The sequence below is a fragment of the Podarcis melisellensis genome (genome assembly GCF_964234715.1).
Source record: "Podarcis melisellensis genome assembly, chromosome: 16".
Classification (NCBI taxonomy): Eukaryota; Metazoa; Chordata; class Lepidosauria; order Squamata; family Lacertidae; genus Podarcis; species Podarcis melisellensis.
This window is the reverse complement of record NC_138533.1, coordinates 11,177,966-11,197,777: the sequence shown is the minus strand read 5'-3', so window position 1 is coordinate 11,197,777 and position 19,812 is coordinate 11,177,966. Positions and strand designations below refer to the sequence as shown.

Here is a 19,812-nt window from a genome sequence, read left to right as displayed (position 1 = left end):
TGCGAGAACACTATCCAACCATCTCGTCCTCTGTCGTACCCTGCTCCTTGTGCCCTCCATCTTTCCCAACATCAGGGTCTTTTCCAGGGAATATGGGAATAGTAGTCTTAAAAATTAGTAGTCTAAAAACAGCTGGAGACCCAAGTTTGGGAAACCCTGCTTTAGAAGAAGTCAGCTAACATATTGGATGCAAGAGCCTTAGTTTTCTCCTGCCTGGCGACTGGGTGGGCAAAGTACAGTGGTACCTCAGGTTACATACGCGTCAGGTTACAGACTCCACTAACCCAGAAATATTACCTCAGGTTAAGAACGTTGCTTCAGGATGAGAACAGAAATCGTGCAGCGGCAGCAAGAGGCCCCATTAGCTAAAGTGGTGCTTTAGGTTAAGAACAGTTTCAGGTTAAGAACGGACCTCCAGAACGAATTAAGTACTTAACCTGAGGTACCACTGCACATCACAGGCAAACCTTCCTGCAGGTCCCCCAATTAAGCACCAACAAGGCACACATTTTTGAGGGGGGGGGGTGGGATGTCCCCAGCATGATTTTAATTATATTCCAAGCCATCACTACACAGAAGCCACAGCCCTTGCCCTCGTCACAGTCCCAGGCAAGGGGAGTGGCACAATGCCCACATGCATGCCACCCTCTTCAAAATTCAGAGTTTGGGGCCAGAACTGACGTAGTGAATGGCATCGATTCCCAGTTCCTCAAGGGAACGCCATGATCCTCCAAGCCCCAGCAAATGAAGGCAGCCGTCCTTCCACGAGCCCCCTGCCCTGTCACCCACACCATAACACCTGCCGCGGAGTTTATGCCTTGCACGATCTGGAAGAAAACAATACATGGTCATGTTTTCGGAGGAGACCACATCTCCCTCCCTGCCACACCAATAACATTAAATGTCCTTCTGGAGACAAAAAAATTAAATAAAAATCCGTGGACCTCCTCAAGGCAGGGCTGTGATGCAGGCACGCTGAGAGGATGCTGGGGGCCCCAAATCATCGCTGCCCCACTGCAGAAGTCTGTGGTGAAGTGCCCCGCTCTGCCCACACAAAACACACACACACGGACAGAACGGGGGTCCCCTCTGACCAAGCAGCTTCGCAAAATCAAGTCCAACTGCCTGGCGCAGTCGAGAGAGATGGATCTTCAGGGCGCTCAGCCCACGATGATGCTGAAGCCGCAATGGAACCGGTTCTTCCAGTGGTTGAGGAAGGCGCCCAAGGCCAGGGTGACGGGCAGAGGGGGGAGCTTCTTCTCCAGGACAGCCCCCACACACCAGCTACTGTCCAGGAAGCCTAGAAAGGGAAAGAGGGGGCACATTTTGTGTAGGTTTAAATATTTACAAACTGTAATTTGATTTTTTCTTAAAGGATAATAAGGCAGTAGAGCCCTATGGAAAAATATAGTATTACAGTGGTACCATGGGTTACATACGCTTCAGGTTACAGGCTTTGCTAACCCAGAAATAGTACCTTGGGTTAAGAACTTTGCTTCGGGATGAGAATAGAAATCGTGCTCCGGTGGTGCGGCAGCAGCAGGAGGCCCCATTAGCTAAAGTAGTGCTTCAGGTTAAGAACAGTTTCAGGTTAAGAACGGACCTCTGGAACGAATTAAGTACTTAACCCGAGGTACCTCTGTACTACAACAGCGTTGCCATATGTCCAGAATTTCCCAGACATAGCCAGAATATGGCACTTGGAAACAGCGTCTGGGTGGAAATCGCTGCAATGTCTGGGAAAATCCGGATTTAGGCAACCTGTGTTGGAAGTGGCGAATTTGGCGAATTTCCTTAAAAATAGCTCAAAAACTTCACACACACAGAGAGAGAGAGAGAGAGGGAGGGAGGGAGGGAGGGAGGGAGGGAGGGAGGGAGGGAGGGAGGGAGGGAGGGAGGGAGAACCATGTCTGAACTGTATGGTTTTTAAAAGGTGCCTCAAAGAAAGCAGGGTGGACTTCTGCCGGCCTTCACAGGGAGGTCCTGTCACACTAGGGACTCAGCTCCTGGTAAAGGCCACCTGAACCTCAGGGGAGAGGGGGACCACCCAAGTTAAGATGCCAATAGCAGCCACCCAGTTTACAATTCCCCACCGCCGGAACTTCTCAAGCAAGCTGCTGAGATGCAGTCTTATCTCCTCTCTTAAAAGTCTGGCCAGTTTTTCTCAGACTCCGCTGAATGGCCTTGAGAGCCCCCAAGCTTGGCTTCAGGAGAGCCTCACACTCAGGGAAGACGTCCAAGATGAGGCATCTCTCTGAAAATCCGCTTAAACCTTTCCCGTGATTCAGCTCCTAGCTTCCTCAAACACCAGCCCTTCTCCTCCAGCTCAGACATTTCTTGAGGGGCGATTTTGCCCTCTTCATGCTGCTTGGAGTCATCTAGCTGCAACCTCCTAATCTCTTTTCCCTCATCTCCTCAGGATGTTCCTGTCCCGTTCCCGTACCCCCCCATGATACCTCCACAGGGCTCACGACAGGCGGGAACTCAGGTTCCCTATCCCTGCCAAACTCATTTCCTGCCACAGGAAGACAGGCAATGGCGGATGAAGAAAGGGCTTATGGGAAACAGGGCCTGTGGCAGGAAGGTTCAGGCATTTGATCACCCTCTGGCCTCGCACAGGGAGGGGGTCCCAGCCCCTCACTCACCTCTGAAAACCATGTTGGCCTGTGGCAGCGTGAGCTGATATCCAAAGGCAAAGCTTGTGTCTTGCAGCCTAGTGTTGGCCTCAAATTCTACCCCGACCTGGATCTGTTGAGGGGGAGAAACCAAGAGGTCAAACTTGGCCAAAGAGAAAGTGGGCAATGGGTGGGGGCACTGAAGAAACTCCTTTTTGACTCACCTGGTCATTGGCACGGTGATAATAGCTGGCGTGAGCACCGCCATAGCCAAGGTTCAGGGTGGCTATCCATTTGAGGGCTACAGAAAAGAGAGGAAAAAATACACACAGCACAAAGGAACACATTGAAATTCATGGACCCCAATGAGGGTTTTTTTGGGGGAGCAGATTTGTGTGGCTTAATGACATCTTTGTAACAACACCTCTATCCTGTGTCTATTCTAGAGTGTGCCAGATTAGGAAGTGTAAAGACTACACAGACACTTCTTAACACAGTTTTCCTGGCTGCAAGATTCCACTTGAACCGTTATACAGTTTTCCAGGGGAACCATAATATCTGCTGTCAGACTGGGCTGCTGTTTTGAGGAAGGGAGATTAGAATCCTTAGAAAAAAAGGAGGGAGGGTAGATCCTTTTCCTTGCTTCTCCTTCCACCTTCCTCCAGAAAGTAAAGCACATTTATTTCACTAAGGGTGTTGAGAATTGTTAGGAGATGCCACACACCCCGGGTGTTCCCCTCACAGAGCTACATTCCCTGGGAAGAGGAATTGATTATTAAGCCATCCTGGGATTTATGGCTCTGTGAGGGGAATAGCTCTCAGCTCCCTTAGTGAACTACAGTTCCCAAGATTCCTTGGGTGCCAGTAATTAAACATGACTGTTTGGAAGAGGTACAAAAGTGTTTTAAAGGTGTGGCGTGGATGTGGCCATCAACTGGGAGGCCACAGGTTTCTTCATCCCTGCTCTCATATTCATTCACACACACACACACACACACACACACACACACACACACACACACACACATATGTCTGAAGCTCCTGGGGACACAGGTGGCGCTGTGGGTTAAAGCCTCAGCGCCTAGGACTTGCTGATCGAAAGGTCGGCGGTTTGAATCCCTGCTGCGGGGTGCGCTCCCGCTGCTCGGTCCCAGCGCCTGCCAACCTAGCAGTTCGAAAGCACCTCCGGGTGCAAGTAGATAAATAGGGACCACTTACCAGCGGGAAGGTAAATGGCGTTTCCGTGTGCGGCTCTGGCTCGCCAGAGCAGCGATGTCACGCTGGCCACGTGACCCGGAAGTGTCTCCGGACAGCGCTGGCCCCTGGCCTCTTGAGTGAGATGGGCGCACAACCCCAGAGTCTGGCAAGACTGGCCCGTATGGGCAGGGGTACCTTTACCTTTACCTTTTATGTCTGAAGCTGGATTATTCACAGTATCTCCCAGACGCAAAGGAAGAAGGGAAAAATTTAGCAGCCATAAACTGATTCTGCCCTTGATACTAAGACTGGGACACAGAGAAGCATTTGGACATGCAGGCTTCCTCCTGCCACATCCTGAAACAGGAAAGTCTGAGGGCAACTGAGAAATGAGCCTCTCTGCAAGTGTTTCAATCAGCTCTGGTGTGGCGAACCTTTAGCCATCCCGATGTTGGCTGGACTACAACTCCCATCAGCCCCAGTCAGCATGGCCAAGGACCAGGGATGATGGGCGCTGTAGTTCAGCAACACCTGGAGGGCTGAAGGTTTTTCATGCCGATCGCATCTGATGCCGAATCGGGCAATCTCAAGAAGCTGCTCTTTGAAGAACCATGATGGAAAATAGAGGCCAAGTATGTGGGGGACCAGCGCCTGCCCCTCAAGTCACACCCCAAACCTTCAGCAAAAGGAAACCAACCTGTGTACTTCCCAGCAAGCGTGACAATGGCCCCTTCTTCCCCCGGCCGCCGGTGGTACACCATTTCCCCGCCAAGGACTAACCGCGAAGTGATGCTCTGCAGGAAGTGTGCCACGACAATGACTGCAACGAAGGAAGAGCAAGTCAGTGTCCCCTCCCCCAAAAAGACTTGAATGCAGCTGCAAAATAACCAACACCCTTTGGAGAAGAGCTGTGGCTTAGTGGTAGCACATCTGCTTTGCGTACAGGTCCAATCCCCAGGATCTCCAGGAAGAGCAGGACTGGGAGAAATCACTGCCTGGAAACCTGGAGAGCCACTGCCAGTCAGTGCAGGCAGTATGGAGCTAGATGGACCTGTGGCCTGACTCAGTATCAGCCAGGTTCCTGTGTCCCCTTCCAGACTGAGCTAAGCAAGTGTTGGGGCAGCTACAGCAGAGATGGGCAACCTCTTGGCCTCCAGATCTTGCTGAGCTTCCAATTTCCCCCTTATCGCTAGCCATGCTGGCCAGGGCCAATGGAAGTAGAAACAAATAAAATCTGTGAATAATGGGAGGGAAGTGTATTAAACCTGGGGAAGTAGATAGTGACCGGTCTGTTTTGTGAAAAGGGAACTGAAAACAAGGGAGACTAGGAGATTTTTTTTCTGGATGCTTGTGAGGTTTGTAAAACTCGGATATTATGAATGAGAAGATATTATTGAGGAAATATGATTTAAAATTACGTTTAATTATTTATATGGACAGATTCGCTCTACTTGCTTAAGTGGGAAAATAGAAAAAAGTCTAAGCAGGAATTGAACATGCAAAGTCAATGGAAATAGCAATGGATGGGCAAGTATTATAAATCAAGAAAAACGTATTTTACTGTGAGCAGCAAAGAAGGGTTGGAAAAGAAGCTGGGGCTGATGGGAGTTGTAGTCCAGCACAAAAGGTTCCACATGCCTGCTCTTCCGGGTTGGCGCCTCGAGCAATGGCGGAATTCCTCTGATCAGGAGGAATTTGCTTCGTGGAAATCAGGGTCTGGCCGCCACGGCAAAGGCGGAGACCCACTAAAAATCACAGGCGGGAGAAGCCTGTGAACGTGGGATTCGGCTGGCACCTTTTGCCCTACTCACAAAAGTAGGAAACTTTTCCCCTACTCGCGGGGAAACCCAGTTTCGGGGATCCGGAGCAACGTGGGGTGAGCAGTGCGGTGCTTCGAATTGACTGCTTCTTTCACGGAGTGAAGCCGCATCGCTGTTGCCGGAGAGTGCTGACTTTTTCCTGTGGACAATTTGATCTTAAAATAACTACCCGTGAGTAGAGCGGAAAATTGGATTTTTAAACGTCTTAATTTGGTACCGAAACGGGGTAGCTTTAAAACAGGAAGTCCGCCTTCCCCTTTTGTAAATAGACTGAAGCAAAGAGGCTGCAAGCTAAGGTCTTAGAAAGCCTTCCGTAAAGGATTAAACTTCCATCGGCTAAAATCATTAAACCCCCCTTGGAAGCAGGAGAAGAGGGGGGAAATTTTGGATTGCGTAAACCTGCAGGAGTGAAGAAAGTCAAATTACCACCGCTCTGAACCTGGAAATGGGCTGCTAGTAAGACTGACGTTTTTGGAATGTTTATTGACTGTGAATAGAACGTTCGTTGACAGCTAGTTAAATAAGAGAAATACATTGTTTCCACTGTCTCCTTCTGCGTTTAAAAAGGAGTAAAAGTAACTGAAAATTGAAACTAACTTTGTAGGTCACACCAACTTTGGTCCATCAGCATGGACAGAGGGAACTTTTTCTAGTCCGAAGGCAACCTCCCAAGAGCTGTCACATGCCAGCGACAGGCAGGCCAGAAGCCAAAGTAGACAAAGCAATGCATGCAAATTTGTACTTTGCACAGCAGGCAACCTTCTAAACACACAAACACCTCTCTATCTCCTCCACCCAGGCAAGCCAAGAGGCATTATCAGAGTTCAAGGGCATGATCTAGCTAGGCAAAAACACCTGGGTGGGAGGACAGCAGGGCCAGAGAGGGCTGTGGTCTGGGCAGAGTTTTGAGCAGAGCCTGGGAAGTTCGTTTTAAAAAGGAACTAGTTCAAGTTCGACATGTCTGAAAAGGAACCTAATTCCAGTTCATGTCTGTCCCTTAATGAAACAACCTTCAACAACGTTCAGTAGTTCATCCAACTGATCCAGGGCAATTTCCCTGTTCTCACACCCAGCATTCAAAATGCTACAAGCAGCCATGCTGAAATTTAATGGAAACTTAAGGTGTTTTTAATTGTGGCTGCTTTTAGAATGCTTTTACCTGGAACTGCTTTGAGAGGTTTTCAACTGTTGCTGTTTTTAAGAACGTTTTACTTTCTTCCAGAATGTTTTTGATTGATCTTTGTTTTTATTTGTTTATTAGATTTATTTATTAGATCTATACCCTCATTAAGATCTCAGGGCGGTTCACAGAGCAAAAAGACAGGATAAAAACATGAAAAATAAGTAAAACAAAACAGTGAAACAATAAGCTCCCCCTTTCCCACAGACGGATTCAAAAGGCTGTAGAATATTAATCCATTTTTAAATTGCGCAAATCCATTTGCCTCGGCTCCTTGGGAGAGGAAGAGTGGGACAGGAATTCAATAAAGAAATAAAATAACACACTAGTCAGGAGTTGAGGATGGAAGCAAATTTGTCCCACCCCGGGGGGGCAACTGCTAGGCTGCTACTCTACCCCTCTCCAGGCATTGCTGTGGGCCACAAAGAAGCCATGATGTTCTTGCCCCATGTTAGAAGCTGCCACCAGGTGACATAGGGCTTCTCACTGTCTAGCAGGCCCTACATTACATGGTAGAAACTCCATCCTTCTCTAGGGTTGGTTGCTAAGCAACACAGCAGCTGTGGGAGAGTCGCCCCCTCTAGTGGTCATTCGAGGGAAACATTGGTCTTGGGGGCTCCCTCCCATTCTAAGCCTCCAAATGTCTTTTCTTTCTTTTTTTAACTACATTTATTTACCACCTTTTCCTCCGGGGTGGTTTACATGGTTCTCTTTTCCCCATCTTAACCTCACAACAACCCCTGTGAGGTAAGTTAGGCTGAAAGACACTGACTGGTCCAAGGTGACCTACAAGAGTAGGACTAGCCACCTGAGAAACAGTTTCTATCCAAATGCGATTTTGGTTTTAAACGCAGTGTAAGGTAGTCTCTATGTGAGCATATTGTACTCAATTATGGGGTATCAGAGTTTTTAGGGGCTAACCAGGCTGGGATAGTTGAGATAGCAGGCTTGTTGGTTTTTGAATGTCTGGTGTAAATTTTTTCCAGTTTCGTTTTCAATTTTATTGTTCTGTATGGGACAATGACAAGAAAGATTATCGTATCGTAAGTGAGCTTCGTGCCCAGTGGGGATTCAAACCCTGACCTCCCAGGTCTTAGTCCAACACTCTTAAACCACTACACCAGGGTTTCCCAAACTAGGGTCTCCAGCTGTCTTTGGACTACAGTTCCCATCATCCCTGACCAGTGGCCATGCAAGGTTGGGATGATGGGAATTGTAGTCCAAAAAACAGCTGGAGACGCACATTTGGGAAACCCTGCATTGTGTCCTATTTATTCTCCATTCATCCAGAGTCTGGCTCCCTCTCACTGCCTGCCTGCCTCACTCCCCAATATGTCAGCCTCTCCATCTGCCTGCTCTCTACAATTGTACAAGCAACTCTCCATTTGTGCACATTCAAGGCACACGTGACCACAAACATGTGCATCGCGCGAACCCGAAAGGGGCAAAAACGGCCCCCAAAAGAGCCCCAAAATGGCTCAAAAACAGCGCCTAGCAATCCCACAAGCCTTTGCAAGTCCAATCCCATGAGCCTTTGCACTGACTGTTGAGGCCAATGGAGAGTTGGGAGTCTGAGGAAGGAGGCTGGGAGACAGCAACTGCGGCGCTTGCAGGCTTTTTCCAATTGTGTTCCCAATATATGTGATTTCACTTAAATGTGTCGTGCTTCAAAACGTAACCACTGCCTGTATCTATCTATGCACATGTGCGCGCGCGCACACACACACACACACACACACATTTGTATATTTTCCTGGACAAGCTGCCAACCAAAGAACTAAGATATTTTTTTCCCCAGAGAGGAGCAGGCAGGATGCAAACAAGCCTACGGCAATTGCAAAAGGTTGCCAAGATGGCAGGCGGGCACTCACTCACTCGACTCGCTGATCAAGTCAGGGTTGCCCAGCGTCAGGGTGGCCGTGTAGTCATCTCCCCGGTACTCGGTATCAAACTGCCAAGTCACGAATTTGGACTGCTGAGTCTGGAACACAAAAAAGTTGGGGGACGGGGGGCAGGAACAGGGTTGGGCATGGACTATTTCTCAAAACGAGTTTACAGCCTTGTTTTCAGAGATGCAAAAGCTCCCAAGGGCCTGTAGGTCAGGGCTACAGGGGTGGAGGGCACATGTTAGAGGAGGCTGATCCATTAGGGCAAATGGGGCACTGCCCCACCTACAGTGGTGCCCCGCAAGACGAATGCCTCGCAAGACGGAAAACCCGCAAGACGAAAGGGTTTTCCGTTTGCGAGTTGCTTCGCAAGACGAATTTCCCTATGGGCTTGCTTCGCCCGCCAGCATTTTAAAAAAACCCGGGACAGCGGAGAAGTCCTCTGCTGTCCCGGGGTTTTTTAAAATGCTGGGGGTGGGAAGAAAAGCCCTTGTCCCCCCCCCCCAGCCTTCAGAAGAGGTCGGGGGACAGACTGTCCCCGGACCTGGTCTGAAGGCGGTTTCCATAGGAACGAATTGATTGATTTTCAATGCATTCCTATGGGAAACCGTGCTTCGCAAGACAAAAAACTTGCAAGTCGAAAAAACTTGCGGAACGAATTAATTTCGTCTTGCGAGGCACCACTGTATCTCGTCTGTCCCCCCAGCTCTCACCTGCCTGCCTTACCAACCACCAGCCCAGGAGGTGACAGTACAGTGGTACCTCTGGTTATGTACTTAATTCGTTCCGGAGGTCTGTTCTTAACCTGAAACTATTCTTAACCTGAAGCACTACTTTAGCTAATGGGGCCTCCTGCTGCCGCTGCGCCGCCAGAGCACGATTTCTGTTCTCATCCTGAAGCAAAGTTCTTTACCTGAGGTACTATTTCTGGATTAGCAGAGTCTGTAACCTGAAGCGTCTGTAACCCGAGGCACCACTGTATGGCCAGCCAGCTTCCCCTCTCCTTAGTCTCAATGTTGCCACTTACAGAACTCAACAGCAAGGAGGAGGGTGGTGGCAAAACTAGAATTATTTGGCTCTGCCTGTCTTTAGCTCTGGCGCCACCCACTGTTGGGCTCCATGGCTTCCGCCCTACCAGCCCCAACAGGTACCAGCCAAATGCTGCTGGGCTCCGATTCCCATCAATCCCAATCCACAATATCTGGAGGGCCCCAGGTTCCCAGTCCCCTGATTTACAGCCTCTTCCACCTCTCAGACAGGATGCCATTGTTAACGTGACAAAGCCTCACAGGCGTGTGAGATGCTACCTCTTTCTTTATTTAGGATTCATTTTTATTTAGAAAAATACTTGCGTACTACCAATTCATAAACAATATACATAGTGTAAAAGGCCATTAAAAACGGGGTGGGGGAGATAAAAACGTAAAGGGACCCCTGACCATTAGGTCCAGTCGTGGCCAACTCTGGGGTTGCGGCACTCATCTCGCTTTATTGGCCGAGGGAGCCGGCATACAGCTTCCGGGTCATGTGGCCAGCATGACTAAGCCGCTTCTGGCGAACCAGAGCAGCGCACCGAAACGCCGTTTACCTTCCTGCTGGAGTGGTACCTACTTATCTACTTGCACTTTGACGTGCTTTTGAACTGCTAGGTTGGCAGGAGCTGGGACCGAGCAACGGGAGCTCACCCCGTCGTGGGGATTCGAACAACCGACCTTCCGATCAGCAAGTCCTAGGCTCTGTGGTTTAACTCACAGCGCCACCCGCATCCCTGGGGGGGAGATAGGATGGTTTTTTTAAAAATTAACCGTTGCATAGGCCTGTTGCTTGCCATCGAACACAAAAAAATATACGCTGACGAGTTTTCAGCCTGGCAATACTGAAAGCATTAAGATCCTGCCTTCAAGCCCATTGGCCTCAGACCCAAACACTCCCTGTGTAGTTTTTACCTGGAATACAGCTTTTGTCCGTATCCGCTCAGCCAGTAGGTGGAGCACCTGAGCGTTGAGGCTCCCAGCATTATTAATGTCTCCAATGAGCGTTGGGAAGGCCTATGATGGAAGCAGGGAGAAGGTAAGGAGACCCAATGGCCCATCTCGTCTCGCCGTGGCCAAGCACTGAAATTTAGCACCAAAGCAGCACCTGAGCTAGAGAAGGGTCTCCCCACCTGTGTGTTCCAGCAACTGGCATTCAAAGGAGGGAAGACTGAATGAGTTAGAAACCCATGCTCAAGAGAGAAGATGGTGCAAAGATGCTGCCATTTCCCCCCCTTCCACCTTATTCAAGATGGCGTCAGGGTGAGCAAAGGTATCATTCTGGACGCATCTCTGCCTCTGCAGAGGGGGTGACTAAGCAGCAGGATGGAAGGAAGAAAAGAGATGCAGCTTTTTCTTTGAGGCAATGGGAATTTTGGGTAGAACATATTTATTTCACTTTTAACTTGTATATTGCCTTTCTGTACACAAGGAGGCTTACAGCAACAAAATATACAACAAAGAACACGCACCTTATAGTAATCTGATCCAATACAGAAAGTCATAATGAAACATAACTTCAAAAGTAATATTCAATAATCGATTAGAATAGAATAGTACACAATACAATTAATTCTCAAATCAGCAGCAAATAATAATTAAATATAAAATTGGGGGACTGGGCAACCTGTGGCTTCATGGAATGACCCTGAGTTCAAGTTCCACCTTGGGCAAAGATTCCTCTAAATCAGGAAAAAGGCCCAAATTTTGTCATCTTTCCTCACAGGGGAGCTGCTCTAACTCCTAGATCGTTTTTTCAAAATAAACTTTTATTAAGACTTTTCACAACCCCCCTAAGACCACATATCTAGAACCATGTTGCTGTTTTCAGCTCTTTCCCCACTTGTCACAACCCCACCCGCCAGGGGAAAAAATAAATGCTTTGCTCACTTCCGTGGGGCTCAACTGCTGGTCTCCCACATACGTTGTATTGAGATGATAGCTTGATTGTCCAATTGTGCTCATGTGGATAGTATGGGTCACCTGGAAGAAGGAAAAAAGATGCACTCTGTTGATGGAAGAGAGTCTTATCGTCTTTGAGAAATGAACACCATGACCCAGCAGACAGCTCATACTCCAGGTTTGGGAGCTCTGGGACCTGTAAGGCTGGGTGCCCCCGTTGGTCAGCACAAAAATGCAGGTAGCACAGAAGTGTGTTTTAGCATAGGTGGTCCTAGCACACAGAACCTGTTATACAGTAAAATGTTATCTGATTCCTTGGGTTGCAATGGAAAACATAGAAACCTTATATGGAGTGTATAGATCCCCATCCATCAGCAAAAAACAGATCCCCCCGCCCTCCTATTATTCCTAAAAGAAACTCTCTGGAGAATTCCTTTGAGAAATCCACCCCTAGGTGAATTATTTTTTGTTGGCATCCATCTCTCTCGAGAGACAATGGAGTGGACCTCCAGGGGTGAAATCTAAGCACTGCATTAGCAGCACTGAAGTGGTCTCCCAGGGTGCAAGTCTCTGCAGTGTGTATGGGGGTCCTGGGCTGCCCAGACAACAAGACCCTCCTCTTGGCCTTGCTGATGTGGTCCAAAGGAAAGCAGGGCGAGATGTCTAGCACCAGCGTGGCTGCAGGAGTTGCTGGAGGGAGGCGTACAAGGTGCGACCCAACCGTCTTAGGGATTTCCATAGGGTTTACCCCATCACTTTTTTTTATCCCGAAGATAGTGGAGGTTTAGGATCAGAAGTTTCCTTCTCCCATTGGACCCACTCTTTGTCCCGTCCACTCAATCCTTCAGAGCCTGTCTTCGCATGCAGGGGAAGCCCCTAACACATTGAGGATTTGAAACCCATCGGCTCCCCTCACTTGGTTTAGTTGCCAGGGTGTGGCCACTGTCGCATGCTGACAGCTTCTGGGAGCCACAGGTGAGATTTGAGTGCAGGCTGGGGACCAAAGGTGGACAAAAACTGCTGCAGAAAGAGCATGACATGTGTCGTCCCCCCCCCCCCCCGAGGCACTACCCCTACCCTTACACCTTACAGGGAGCAATATGGTAAATATTGAACAGTATTTCCCGCTTCCCCCTTTTGCCTGCAAACCAGACGCTGTTCCGCTATGCCACAGGGCTCCCCCTGGGAGCTGGACCCATTTCTCCACTTTATATGACTAAAAACAACCAGAATGATTAATAGCGGCAAGGGTACGCACCTGAAAATGGCTGGTGAGGGATTTATTAATGATAAGCTTGACTCCTTCTGTCTGCTGGGGGAAGACGTCTGGAACAGAAGTAAGGAGGGAGAAGAGAGACAGAAGCAGTATTTAAGCTTACAAAATGAAGAATATGAATAATCCAGGAATTCCTAGACCAGAGATGGAGAACTTCAGCCGCAAGGGCCAGATGCGGCCCTCCAGTCCTCTCTACCTGGCCCTTGGCCCTCTCCCCAGGCCACACCCCTCTTGAGTTCTGCTTCACCCCCTCCTTGAGCGTTTTTGCCTGACTGGAACGCATCCTTGAACTCCCTTTATGCCTCCTACATGCCTGGATGGGGGATGGAAGTGTGTGTGAGCACATGGAGAAGCTAGTCAATTGTCCAAAGGCAAAGTGTGAGGTTTCTGCATGCACAGATCTCTCCAACCTCCACCCAGCAGGCAAGAGGAATGATCATAGCTCAAGGACACATTTCTAGAGGATTATTACTAGTAGTAGTAGTAGTAGTACCCTGCCCAATTGACTGGTTTGCAACAGCCACTCTGGGTGGCTTCCAGCATATATACAAAACATTATACAGTACTTTAAAAAAAAAAACACCTTCCCTATAATGGGCTGCCTTCAGATGTCTTTTAAAAGTCAGATAGTGTTTATCTCCTTGACATCTGATGGGAGGGCATTCCACAGGGCAGGCGCCACTACCAAGAAGGCCCTCTGCCTGGTTCCCTGGAACCTCACTTCTCACAGTGAGGGAACCACCAGAAGCTCCTTGGAGCTGGACCTCAGTGTCCAGGCTGAACAATGGGGGTGGAGATGCTCCTTCAGGTATACCGGGCCGAGGCTATTTAGTTCTTTAAAGTTCTGTACCAACACTTTGAATTGTGCTTGGAAACATACTGGGAGCCATTGTAGTTCTTTCAGGACCAGTGTTATATGGTCCCAGCGGCTGCTCCCAGTCCCCAGTCTAGCTGGATTAGTTGAAGTTTCCGAGTCACCTTCAAAGGTAGAAAGCTGCCTTGTGTAGAGTCAGTATTCTGTGCAGATTAACATCTCCCGGCTCTATGCGGAAGTGCTGGGGGGCTGAATCTGGGGACCTTCCACATGGAACATAGGAATCTTCCTTAGAAGTAGTCATTGTGATCCTTGTGCTTCGGTATGAATGAATTTCTCATGAATTTCAGTCGTGGGGAAGGAATGAAGAGGGAGATCATGCAGGCAACAGGGAAAGCTTCTTGGGGTCTGGTAGTGTGCAGCGACTCCTGCTCTGACTGGCAGCAGCTCTCAGGGTGGGTCTTTCCTTTCCTCTCCCCTACTGGTCCTTTTTAACTGGAGATGCCAGGGACTGAACCAGGAGTCTCCTTCATGCCAAGCAGATGCTCCACCTACAGAGCTATGGCCCTTCCGCAGCCACACAAAACTACTCAGGGAGGGTGTACAGCAGGGTGAGGGCCAGCAGAGAAGTCCGGGGGCCAAACAGAGCAGCCTGGAGGGCAGCACTTGCCCCCAGCCCCGAGGTTCCCCACCCCAGCAATAGACCGTCATGAGGACTAGGGGGCTGCTTGCACCAAAGGCTTCATGAGAAAGGTGAGAGCTTTGAGGAGGGATGAGAAGGAAGAGCAAACGACGGCTTACCTTTGCATTTCCGATGGAGCTCATCGAAGCTGCCCGGGTTAGTAAGCGGCTCCTTCCGATGCGCCCCCCTGCGCAGCCCAGGTATAGGGGACAGCATGTTCCCCATGGCCCTCTAGAACCAGGCTAAGAAGCTTAGCTTCGGCCCATTGGTTTGGCGTTCGTTTGCTTTTTAAGGTAGAAATCTATTTATACGAACTCTTGCGTCCCACTTCCTGCCTCTCAGTTTAAGGAAAAGAATAGAGTAACGCCAGGTTTTAAGCAGAGGAGCGCTTTAACACCAGCAGCCGCAGCCATGATAACCACTCCCAACATCCCAGGACAACTCGCTTCTTCGGATATTTATTGCCAACGAGTTAACGAAGTTTCACAGGAAGCTTGCCAGGTCAGCCACATAAAGCGGGACCTGGTTTGCGGGGTTTGCAAAGGAAGACAAAGGATATGAGGGTTCTGAGCAGGGGGGAACCTGTCCGTGCATGCTTCGGATGCTCACGAGAGGCTTCTAAAGCAAGATCTGGAGCATGCACAGAAGAAGGAGAAGCTCGGATAATTGGGCACATGCACGCACAAAAAACAGCAGGCAGCGTCCTGGCAAAAAGCGGGGGGAAGCTTGTGGTGGTGGGGAAATAAGGGGCATCAGCCAGAAACTAGACTCTAGGAAGAAACCCACTCTGTGATCTTGATGGGGGCTGCCATCTTGGGGCCCCCTTGACCCCACCCGCCCTCTTCCAGGAAGCGAATTTCAGCGGGTGAAGCCTAACATGTGCTTTCAGCTGCCATGTTTGAAACGGGCACGCAACACGCACACACGCGCGCGGGGAGGAGAGGAAGCAATCCAGGGCTGTGATTGGATAGGAATGTTGCAATCGATGTTGTTGTTTCCTTCTCCCCCTCCCGGAACTGTTCTGTGATTGGGTGAAAATGTTGCAGCCGCCTTCTTCCTTCCATTCAACATTCCGAAACCGCCGCTCTCGCTTCAAGCCGCTAAATCAGGGACATCTGTGGCTCTCCAGATGTTCTTCCATCTGGGCTCTTTGGGGAGGAAGGATAAAATCGATGCTTACTTTGGAATCTTACTTGGGATCCCTTCTGATCCCTTCTGGATCGGGCTGCAAACTTCTGCACACACTAAGCGCAACGGGTTCCCTTCGAAGTAAATGTTTACCCAGAGATTTTGCTCTTAATTGGTGTTCATCTTTTAGCTGAGTGGGAGACAACGTGTCCTTTTTATGCGATTGCAGGATGAGCGCTTTTAGTTAAAAGCCTTCTAATCTTTTCGTGGATTTTAATTTGGTATTGTATGCTTTTTAAAAAGGAAAGTTGGGGCGGGGCCAATTAGTAATTTTATTTATTGACATTTATATTCCTGCATTAAGGGACACGGGTTGCTCTGTGGGTTAAACCACAGAGCCTAGGACTTGCCAATCAGAAGGTCGGCTGTTCGAATCCCTGCAACGGGGTGAGCTGCCGTTGCTCGGTCCCTGCTCCTGCCAACCTAGCAGTTCAAAAGCACGTCAAAGTGCAAGTAGATAAATAGGTACCGCTCCGGCGGGAAGGTAAACGGTGTTTCCGTGTGCTGCTCTGGTTCACCAGAAGCGGCTTAGTCATGCTGGCCACATGACCCGGAAGCTGTATGCCGGCTCCCTCGGCCAATAAAGCGAGATGAGCGCCACAACCCCAGAGTCGGCCACGACTGGACCTAATGGTCAGGGGTCCCTTTAGCTTTACCTTATATTCCTGCATTGCAGGGGGTTACCTTGTGCCTCCAGCTGTTTTTGAACTACAACTCCCATCATCCCTGACTAGCAAGACCAGTGGCAAGGGATGATGGGAATTGTAGTCCAAAAACAGCTGGAGGCACAAGGTTGGGAAACACTGAACTAAATGACCCTTAAGGAGGGGCCCCTTCCAGCACTACAATTCTATGATTCTACCACCTTTTTCTTCCAAGAAGCTCAAGGTGGTGTCCATGTTAAGTGTGGTGATATCACCAAAGATACATTCCAGCAATCACAAGCAATTAGTTAGGGAGCTGTGAGATGGTGAGGCCAGGAGGTGTTGCTTAAATAAAGTCATAAGAAGCAGACAGAGAGGCTTTGAGGAACACATTCAGATTGCAAGGTAACCCAGTACGTATTTATTTTGGGGTGCAAGGGCAAAGAAACTTACATTCGTGCCCTGCTGTGTCAAATAAGGAACCAGAATTTCGGAACCAAGTTCTGGTTCCTTTAGAACACAAGGAGAGCCTGCTGGATCAGGCCAATGGCCTGATCCTGTTCCAGCATCCTGTTCTTACAGTGGCCAAAGAGATGCCTGGAAGGGAAGCCTGCAAGGAGGACCAGAGCCCTCTCCCTGGGATTCAGAAGCATCTGCCTTCTGACCACAGAGCCCCCAAAGCTAGCAGCCATCAATAGCTGCCTGCATCATTTTGCCCAATCTTCTTCTTTTTAAATATAAATCTTTATTAGTTTAAAATACAATCATACAGTAAAGGTAAGTATAACAAAATTAAGCACAAAAAAAGAAAAAAGGATTTGTCACCTCAAAAAGGTCGGGAAAAGGTTTAAAAGTGACAAAAAAGACAATTAAAAGAACCACATATTTACACAACAAGTCTTATCCAATAAAGTTTTCTGTGAAAAACTTCCAATCATTCTTTTTCTATTGTCTTTATTTTGTCGCACAGTTTGTTTTATATCTTTTCCCATATATTCCTCTAAGCTGTTTATTCCATTTATTTGTTGTACACAAATTTCATTCAATTCTGCCAGGATGGTATCATTTTTACAATATAGTCTTATATATTCCTTAAATATTTTCCATACTTTTTGATTTAAGGCTCCCCTGGTTTTTCCGGTCAGCTTTGCTAATTGGAAATACTCTATCATGAGTGTTTGCCAATCTGTTATTGTTGGGTTTTTTTTCGCATTTCCAACTTCTGGCTACAAGTATTCATGCAGCCCCATCTTCTTTTAAAACCTTCTCGGTTGGTGCCCATCACTGCCTCTCCTGGGAGCGAATTCCAATAGTTTAACTATGTGCTGCGTGACTCTGCCCTGCATTTTTCAACATTCAATTTCATTGGATATCCGCAAGTTCTAGTGTTACATAAGGAGAGAGAGTGAGAGTGAGAGTGAAGCTTTTTGCTATCCACTTTCTCCATGCCAGGCATAAATTTTATAAACTTCAATCTTGTGGCGCAAGGGGTCAGTGCACCTGGCTGTTAACCAGAAGGTCGGTGGTTCAAGCATTGCAGGGGGTTGGACTAGATGACCCTTGGGGGTCCCTTCCAACTCTACAGATCTATGATTCTATGCCACCACCTGCTCACCTTTTCACTAAACTAAAAAGTTCCAAAGAAATCAACCTTTCCTTATGGGAGTAGCTCCATCTCCTTTATTATTTTAATTCCTTTTTTCCCCCTCCTGGGATCCACCTTCAGCTGTGCATTATTTTTGATGGCTGTTTTTTGATGACTGTTTCATTGACGTTAATATTCTGCATGGAATTAGGATGTTTAATATTGTGTGGTGCTTGGGATTTGTTAACCCACGTGGTTTTCTTTTGGAAATTAGGTTTTTCTGTGTTTTCCTCCAAAATAAAATAAGACTTTTTTTTTCCCCTGGAGCTACTTGGAGCTTTCAGAAAAATGCTTTCCAATTATTTCAGCTTGGATCAGGGCGATCTATTTATTTTATTTTTGTCAAATACTGCAGGGGTGAAGATTGCTTAACTGAGCCTTTGGACTGAAGAGCACACAGCGACTCTTCAAACACAGGGGCACATGATGTGCGGTGGTGACAGAAGAAGCAGGCCAAATGTGCCCACCATGTTTATGTACAATAGCCCAGGTGCCTGCCAACCCAATGGTTTGTAATGGACAATTTCCCAGAATTTTCGATGCTGGGGATGAAGCAAAAAGGGTTCCCGCCCCCCTCTTCTCCCTCGTTCCTTCCCCCCCACCCACTTGATTCAGGTTCATTACCCTCTTGTTTATGCTAATAAGAATATTTGAGTCATGCAAACGGGTTCCTCAATGAAAAACATTCTTCTGCCAGGGACAGTATTCTTCAGCCACCAAAAGCCTCGGTTAACAGGAACGCTGTCATATTCCTCCTGGTAATTAATAGTGATGGAGACAGGCGCACCTCAGTAGGGAAGGCATTGCACAAATGGGGAGCCATCAGGGGAAAAGGCCCTGTCACCGTGCCAACTGGGCAGCCCCGGATGGCAGCAAGGCCTCCCCTGTCATATCGTATCATAAAACCTTTATTGGCATCACATACAACATCCAAAACAAATCGATACAGAATTACCACTTCCCCATTGGCACAAAACACTTGCTAAAAGAAAGGAGGCAGAGCAGTCTATCGTCATATCTCTTGGTCTCCAGGGAGACCAGACGTCTGCAGTGTATTTCGACGACAAAAAACCAAATAGAGATATTTAGCCACTAACTTGGGGCTTCACCTGCCGATCGTAGAGTTCGAGATGGAAGGTGCTGTTGATCATCAGGTGTTGAAGGAGCCCTTCTGCAGGGAGGGAGAGTTGAAATCCTGATGTGTTTAATAGTTTTCATAGTTATGCGCTGATGTCTCCTGTTTGTTTGTTTCTTCTCTCACACACACAGATAGCCAAGCTCATTGGGATGTAAGAAGCAGTGTTTTTTGGAGTCAGGCCATTGCTTCGTGTAGCTCAGTCTTGTCTACTGGCAGCATCTATCCAGTAGGGGATTTATCCCAGCCTTACCTGGAGGGTGGAAACCAAGACCTTCTGCACGCAAAGCAGATGGCCTGCCCATTGGGCTACAGCCTTCATGTGCTCTGAGCACAAATGCTCACTCTTTTAAGTGGGCAGCTCCCCACCCCCACCCCCAGGTAGAAGAGGAACTTTGGGCGTGGTCTTTTTTGAAAAATTGCTTGTTTTGCAAACGTACACAAGTTGACCATGATGAAAGAGCACAGAAGCAAGCACACAGGCTGTGCCATTTTGAGAGTTGTGTATTATTCCGCAAGCCTGCCTGAGTCTTAGGGCCTGTCCATACCTAATGTGGATTGTGAACCACTCCTGCAAAAACCCAGATCCCTGTATCCTGAAAAATCCAAACGGCAAAGCCACATCCATTGCAAAGGAAAATCTCTGGACTTGAAGAGGAGAAAAGTCTAGGGCAGCAGTAGTTGGAGGAAAACACTGTAAGAATGAGGGGGAATTAAGGGAGGCCAGCTTTGCGAACAGCAAATTACTTAAACCTGTGGTTCTCAAAGGGTTTGGTGTTCCACACTGGTGTGGCAGG

General features: G+C 48.3%; 1 protein-coding gene across 1 annotated transcript; it reads right to left on the bottom strand.

Moving 5' to 3' along the window:
* Positions 1 to 508: 508 nt before the first annotated feature.
* Positions 509 to 15,259, bottom strand: TOMM40L (translocase of outer mitochondrial membrane 40 like). Its single transcript, XM_081891909.1, has 9 exons — positions 14,523 to 15,259; positions 12,890 to 12,957; positions 11,620 to 11,712; positions 10,645 to 10,746; positions 8,688 to 8,793; positions 4,510 to 4,632; positions 2,840 to 2,916; positions 2,646 to 2,748; positions 509 to 1,300 (listed from the first exon to the last, which is right to left on the bottom strand). The coding sequence occupies exons 1-9, from the start codon at positions 14,626 to 14,628 to the stop codon at positions 1,161 to 1,163; spliced, it is 918 nt and encodes a 305-aa protein (XP_081748035.1). The 5' UTR covers positions 14,629 to 15,259; the 3' UTR covers positions 509 to 1,160.
* Between the last annotated feature and the right edge of the window lie 4,553 nt (positions 15,260 to 19,812).